The sequence below is a fragment of the Eublepharis macularius genome, chromosome 13, assembly GCF_028583425.1.
Source record: "Eublepharis macularius isolate TG4126 chromosome 13, MPM_Emac_v1.0, whole genome shotgun sequence".
NCBI classification, from domain to species: domain Eukaryota; kingdom Metazoa; phylum Chordata; class Lepidosauria; order Squamata; family Eublepharidae; genus Eublepharis; species Eublepharis macularius.
This window is the reverse complement of record NC_072802.1, coordinates 58,472,312-58,479,692: the sequence shown is the minus strand read 5'-3', so window position 1 is coordinate 58,479,692 and position 7,381 is coordinate 58,472,312. Positions and strand designations below refer to the sequence as shown.

Below are 7,381 nucleotides of genomic sequence, written 5' to 3'. Positions count from 1 at the left end.
CACCGGATTCTGTTTTATTTTGCATCGAACAATTTGTTCCACAATAGCTCAGTATTTTCTGTTCTGCAAGTGGCTCTCAAGCAGAGGAAGGCATCTTCCAACATCTGCTCCCATAGATCCTTTAACTGGAGAGGCCAGGGATTGTCTCTGGGACATTCTTAATGCAATACGGGTACATTACTGCTGAGCTACACTCTCTTTCTATATACCTAAGTGTGTAAGTATACTGCTAAAAATAAGCAGACTTAAAAGTAAGGGCTGTGGCTCGGTGGTAGAGCACCAGCTTTGCATATAGGTAGATCCCAAGTTCAAGCCCTCCAGGATCAGGTCCTAGGTGATGTGAAGTACCTTGACAGGAGACACCGAAGAGCTCCTCCCATGCAGAGGAGATGATATTGACTGTGATAGACCAATGGCCTGACTCTCTGTAAGGCAACTTTAAATAGGAACAGCCTTGTGGCCTCAGGGCAAGGATCTGTCAAGATCGTGTTTGCAAGGGCAGTTTGTCAGATGCTGGAAATGGCATATGATGAAAATAAAAGGCTGGTTTCTATAGCTGGGTCACTACAGCCTCAGCTGATTTTTTTCCATTTCTCCCTGTAAATTGTATGAGCACATGATCAAAATCAGAAGCACAGTTAACAGTGATACGATTGGTAGAGGAGTCTTACAAAAATCCTTTAAGAAAAACATGACCTTTCCTCTGTTTCCTGCTACAAAGTACATTTGTTAATTGTATTCTAGGAATTTTAATTATTCTAAGATCAATACCCTGCTCATTAGCCTGCAGTGGCTCCCATGGTACCTTATTGGACCTTACCAATCCTCACCAGCATTACGTATCTGATACAGGCGTAAAAGAATCGGAAAAGACACTGCAAAAACTTAGTCTGGCCCATGAAAATCCAAATGGTGTTCATAGCTCATTTTTGTACATATGCATTGTCTCTTTAGACACTCTAACCATGTGTGTACAACATAGATCATGAAGAGTGCAGTCTGCAGTAAAAATGCCAGGGCCTTTTAATTATGTTTTTCAAAATGAGTTGTGGAAAGTAGAGCCAGCAGTACTGGAGTGATTAGCGTACTGGCTGTGGACAAGCCCAAGTTCAAACCCTTGCTCAGCCACGAAACATACAGTGTCTTCAGGCCCATCGCTCTCTCAGCCTAACCTACTTCACATGGTTGTTATAAGAATAAAACAAGGGGGAAGGATCTCTATACAGCACATGGACCTCAGCTTCTTAGAAGGGACAAAATGAATGCAAATGCATATTGAAAACTCCAGAAGAAAAAAGTGGGTATCCACAATTATTCAAAAGTGACACCCCCCCCCCACTCCAAAAAAGTGAGATTTGTTCTTGTTTTGTACTGGATTTGTTTGCACAATAGGTTAACAAAACAGCCGTCTGCTACTAGAACTTCAGAACTAACCGATAACCAAATTTATCCACCAAGGCTTGAATTTAGTGAATGGAGCATGGCCGTTGCATGGCAACCTTTCCCCATCAGTGTGTATACACTTTAGTGACATCATTGCACTTCCCTTCGGGAGCCTCGAAAGTAGGCAGCGGGGGTGTGTACACCGGCTCCTGCCTCTCGAAAGGAAACAAGTCGTCGTCTCGCCGAATCGCTGCCTGATACAGTTCCTCCGATTCAAGCCGCAGCTCTTTTAATGCCTTTTCCTGGGCTTCCAGCAGGGTTCGGATGGTTTTCATCTCTGCCTTGTGCTGCTGCTGCTTGTGCAGAGCCCACTTCTTCATAAGGAGGGCTCGCCTTTCGCTCTCCTCAAAGGACAAGGGGGAGGTGTCTCGAACCCTGCCAGACAGGAGGGGGGAAATCGCAGCATGTTCTTAAAACAATTGGAAGGAAGCCTTTGCAAAACTACACGTGCTCCTGGGGAGCTACTGTCCTTATTGTGAGCCTATGAAGTTGACTTTTCAATATTTGCTACTCTGACTTGCGGCTGTGCAGGGTCTCTGGCAAAGAAAGGTCTTTTCCTAATGTCTGATGCCAAAGATCCTTTCGCTGGAGATGCCGGGGACTGAATCTGGGCCCTTTTACATATAAAACGTGTTCTACTGCTGAGCCACAGTTCCTTCCCCAAAGGGACTTCTGCTCCAGAAGACAAGACCATAAGAAACACAATTCCTTCCTTAAAAACAACCTACTGATTGTTTGGAAATGAAGTATTAGATTCTCATGACCCAAGCCCTCCTTGAAGTGCCATTCAGACCACCTTTTCCTGCTGTTGGTGGGTGAAAAAGAGGCCATTTTAAATGGGCTAGAATGAGGTTTTATGAATCGATGGTCACGTGGGAAAGCTGCAATCCAATGGACAGAGAGAGTGGTATTACAGTTAAGAGTGTCGGACTAGCATCTGGGAGGTCCAAATTCACCCCCACTCTGCCATGGAAGCTCACTGGGCAACCTTGGGCCAGTCACTCTCCTCTCTTCCAGTCTAACCTACCTGACAAGGGTTGTTGTGAGGATTAAATTAAGATTGTAAGATGCTTTGAAGAGGATAGCTGAATAGCTAAACAAAAACATCCCACCCGTCCTGAGCTTTCTGGTGCATGTGCGATTGGGGTCTTAGAAAGGTGTTCGCCAAGTAACATCAGAGCTCTGTGATGGCATTATGCAAAATACTGCTGGCCAAAGTATCTCGAACCCTATGCACATGTCCTCAACAGTGGGTCCAACTGAGTTCATTAGGAAGTGGACACAGGATTGCAACCTAAAGTTGTTCCCAGAGTTTTCATTCCTTACCTAGTGAAAAATCCACTCTGCTTGACAATTGTAACTGACCATCCAAGGACTTCTTGTACACAGAGAAAATTCAGAGGTTATCACAGGATTGTTATTCGTAAAGTTGTAAACCCTGACTTAAGTGTGTTTGAGACTTGGTGACTCGGTGTTCATTTACAATTGTATGTAGAAAGAGGTAATAATCCTGCTTGTCTTGACCAATAAGGTCACCAGGGAAAGTACTGGCGGCTGAGGGCCATCTCCCAATGAGCTGGTAGCTCCTGCTTTGGCAGGAACTGCTCTTCTGCAAGTCAGCAACCCCCACCTTCTAGGAGCCAGCTCCTACCCCATCCTGCACAAAACGAGCCAGGCAGAAGTAGCTGCAAGCCTATTTCTTCCCTCCCTCCTCTGTCAGGAGGGTGGGGCTCTTTCCTGGGCTATTTTTTCCCTTTCGAGTCTGTCTCTGTTCTTGACAGGGAAATGCAGATCTTGCCAAGGCTGCTGAACTACTTCCACTGCAGTTTTAGCTCTGATCTGCTTCCCAATAATACAAATGAATCAGAGCTATATTAAGCTCTGATGGGGTAATCCTGGGATTACAATATACAAACAAGACCCCCTCCCCTCCCTGGGGCATTTCTACAGAACAGAGATGACGTTCTAAACAGCATACACCAGAATGGGAAAGCAGGACCTCCCATCTGAAAAAGCTGATTTGGAAAACATGCAAAAACAGATTTCTAGCATCACATTTGTTCATCTGCATTCATAGGTCCTTACCTTGCTTCATCCATGTATTTGTATGGTGTAATGAAGTCTTCAATAGGAATCAGCTCCTGAGGAGCTTTTTCCAATTTTTTTAACCTCTTCTTCATCCGGTCCTTTATGGCTAGTTCTCTTCTAGGATCCACCTTCTTCTTTTTCCTTGGTTCTGCTCTAAGAGAGAATAAACCATTCCAAAGTCCACATCAGCAATTACATAGACATTGCTACTATCTTCATTTTATTCTTTAATTATAGTCCAACTTTCTCATTGAAAATCAACGCAGATTACATTTTAATAAAAGCAATGAAACAAAGTAATGCATACAAACAATGCAATAAAACTCAGTAACAAAATGAGAAAGAAAGCAATACGTACATTATAAAACATACAATAACAAAAGCAATAAAAGCTGTTTGATGTTTTTCCACAGACATTAAAACATGCCTTCCTACAGAAATGTATTTCTACGTCCTTTATTCAGAAATCTCAAAAGGCCTCTGGGTCAGAGAGAGCAATCCTGAGTAGGTCTACTCAGCATTCCACTCAAGTCTATCCAGTGATGTTTACTCTCAGGAAACGGTTCTTCGGGTTACACTGATATACACCAAAATGGTCAGGGTCCAGGATGCAAGATGCTGCCTTGTCCCATATGACCTCACAGAGGCCCTGGTACATATGCTGCTACTATCAGTGATGTGGAGTGGGTGATGATGTGGGACAGGGAAGACTGTGGAATGCCTTCCTCTAGCATAAGGCCCACTTCATGGGCCTTACGTCATCCCTGCCGGCATTTAGGTGCCAGGCAAAGAGGGAGTTCTCCCAGAATGCTTTTGAAGCTCTTTGTTTCATTTGGGAAAATTGTTCGTTGCTGCTTTTTTTGCTTCTTGATAGTTTTATCAGGTCTCTGTTGGCTACATTTAGCTTTTATTGCAGTTGTTTTGTTTCAGTAAGTATTAGGATTTTAAACATATTTTAGGATTTTTTTGTTGGATGACTTATGGACAAAAATGAATCAAAAGGTAGGCCATAAATTTTTACATGAATATTAGCTTCATCAGCCAGTGAAAGCTAGGGCCACAAGACAACACTGCTTCAGAACAACTCCTGTGATGATTCCGAAAACAGACAAAATTGGAACCCAAATGTTTAACTTTTTAACATTCACTCGATCCACTGTGTAATATCAAGATTACAGCATCACATTCAGACTGCTGAGTTCAAAGTCCCACTCAGCATTGAAGCTTACTGCATGACCTTAGGCCAGTCGCCCTTCATCAACCTGACTTATCTCACAACTGCTGTGAAGATGAAGTACAGTAGGAGAAACTCATATTTTGTCTTGAGCTTCTTGGGAAAAAGGCAGGATAAAAATGTGGCCAATATTATGACTTTTTCTTCAAGCAATGCAAAGCATTGAACTTGAACCTGTTCAGTGTTGAGCTTTAACTGAAAGATGTGAGTTCAAATCTTTACTCAACCATTAGCTTACAGATACATTTTCTTATGTGAATCTCTCACAAGGTCCCCATAAGGAAAAATCATGCATGCATTATAAAACACTTCCATGCTTAGAAGTATCGTCAGGTGATTAACAACAACAACAATATTAGATTTATATACTGCCCTTCAGGATGACTTAACACCCACTCAGAGCGGTTTACAAAGAATGTCATTATTAACCCTGCACCAAAACCACCCTGTGAGGTGGGTGGGGTTCTCAGTTTTACTTGAAAAGTACATATTTATATAACCCCCCACCCCAATTTAGTGTTTGAGAAAGAGTACTCCAAAGACTTTTTATAATGTGAACTCCATTATACCTCAGAGGCAGGAAACTGCAAACCACCTCTGTTAATCTCTTGCCATGAACATCCCTCTAGGGTTACCATAAATCGGCTATGATTTGAGGGCACTCTCTACATTTTACCTCATGGGTAGAGCTGTGCTGAGTCCCATAAGTGAAGACTGCCAGTGGTTTTCTCGGCCTTGAACATAGCAGGTTAACTGGGAGCTAAGGATGATTGGGAAAAAAATCTTAGATTAGTCAAATAGGAAGAAATGTCAAGAATCAAGTCTCAAAATTCCACAAAGTAAAAAAAAAAACATCCATTTTTTTCAGAGATTATTTACCATACTACTCCCATGTAACTTTCCAATATTGGGATTTCTGCATAATTTAATAACTGTAGGGATGGGATCTCAGGTGCTTCACTAACAAGTTGGGGATCATAGACTTCATCACCATTTTTGCCTCACATATGATCTGCTGCTTTAAATATGTACTCCTATGTACAATCATCGCTCCATGGTGTCTAATGTTAGTCCTAGAATTGATTATGTTTTGCTTTGGTATCTCTACTATGTCTTGGATCCTTGCTAATGCTATGTCTTTAAACTTGCATATGGTTTACCTTATGGTATTGTATTGAAATGTACTTACTTGATACTGATTGTATTAACCTCATACTGTGTAATCCGCCTTGAGTCTCAGTGAGAAAGGCGGACTATAAATGATGTAAATAAATAAATAAAAATAAACAACTAGACAGACAGTGGGCATCTTGACAGCCACTTTAACCTGCTGCATTAAAAACAAAAAAAAGTCAAGCAGCATAAGGTTTGGTGGGCTAGAGGCCTTTCCATCATACACAAGAGAATATCAGCAACAGTTAACTAGGACTGCTAGAAAAGGAATTTCTGTGTTCTGACGAGGCAGTCTACCTCCACAGATCAAGGGATGGCCCATCGCTTTCTTGCATTGTTCACTAGCCAGCTTCCCTAGAGACATCTGGCTAACCACTGCTGGAATTTGCAAACAAGATGCTGAGGTTGGTCTGATTCCGCAAAGACGGTGTTTATGTTCTTAGTTGAAATAAAAATGATAAAACATTGCCCTCTAAGCACATGTCTATCGATCGTAAAAAGCAAACTTTTTTGCCACTTACCTACACAAGGAGCCTCTTGCTTGGCAGCGAAGCAGGTTCAGCACCCCTGAGGCCGCAACCCGGGCTAACATGCCTTCAACGAAAGCTTCGTCCCGGAGGAGCTCGAATCCCGCCGCAAGACGAACCAGCAATCGCTTTCCCAAAGGGGGAACAGATGCGGTGGCGCACACCGGTCCGGTTGCAATTAGTGCCCCGCTCACTCGCTTGCCTGGCCACAAAGGGTCCGGGGATGCAAGCAAATAAAAAAGCAGCTCTGTATGAAGTTCGCTCTCATCCCACCCCGTGGCTAGGCCAAGCTTGTAGTAACCAGTTTGTTAGTCTTGTGAGTTTAGAAGATTCACAGCACGAACCTACGTAGCAGAGTTCCTCCAATCTATACCCAGTCATATCAGTAGGCTAGATAGAGTAGCTGTGCATAAGATTGCAGGATTTGAGTCCCGTGGCACCTGAGAGACCTACAAGATTTTCAGGGTATAAGCTTTTGAGAGCCAGAGCTCCCTTCTTCAGATACTCTTAAGAGTCAAAATTCTCTTCTTTTGAAGGCACAACATTCAGCGGCATGGAGTGTAAATCTATCAACCTCATGAAAACAGGCTCCACTCCTTCCTGTCTTTGAAGGAGGAGGCCTTAACTCTTGAAAAACCCTTAAAATCTTGTTGGTCTCTAAGGTGCCACTGGACTCCAATCCTGCAGTTCTGCTGCATACCAGCACAGCTCCCTCCCTCCCTGAAACTCTGCATAGGATTAGCACTGTTGGGGTTGCATCTATAGTGCCATAAGCAGAGCTTTCTTCCCTCCCTGTCCCATCGTATGTTGCTCTCTGAAATGTAACTGGGGAAAGGAGGGACCCTCAAGTTGGAGGAAGGAAATTGCTCCCCCTGCTCCAGTAGGAACGGATCCAACCGTATGAACTCACACTAAC

At 43.1% G+C, this 7,381-nt stretch overlaps 1 protein-coding gene across 1 annotated transcript; it reads right to left on the bottom strand.

Annotated features, from left to right (window-relative positions):
* Nucleotides 1-1,000: 1,000 nt before the first annotated feature.
* MRPL40 (mitochondrial ribosomal protein L40) lies at nt 1,001-6,597 on the bottom strand. Its single transcript, XM_054997029.1, has 4 exons — nt 6,460-6,597; nt 5,442-5,525; nt 3,529-3,684; nt 1,001-1,818 (listed from the first exon to the last, which is right to left on the bottom strand). Exons 1-4 carry the CDS (start codon nt 6,528-6,530, stop codon nt 1,509-1,511), a joined length of 621 nt encoding a protein of 206 aa, XP_054853004.1. The 5' UTR covers nt 6,531-6,597; the 3' UTR covers nt 1,001-1,508.
* Between the last annotated feature and the right edge of the window lie 784 nt (nt 6,598-7,381).

Excerpts from the sequence above, each read along its gene's own strand:
- MRPL40 (XM_054997029.1), bottom strand. The coding sequence starts at position 6,530 with ATGTTAGCCCGGGTTGCGGCCTCAGGGGTGCTGAACCTGCTTCGCTGC. Across the intron at positions 3,685-5,441 it reads AGCACAGCTCTACCCATGAG|AGCAGAACCAAGGAAAAAGA; the intron begins GTAAAATGTAGA and ends ATTCTCTCTTAG. Across the intron at positions 1,819-3,528 it reads AAATACATGGATGAAGCAAG|GGTTCGAGACACCTCCCCCT; the intron begins GTAAGGACCTAT and ends CCTGTCTGGCAG.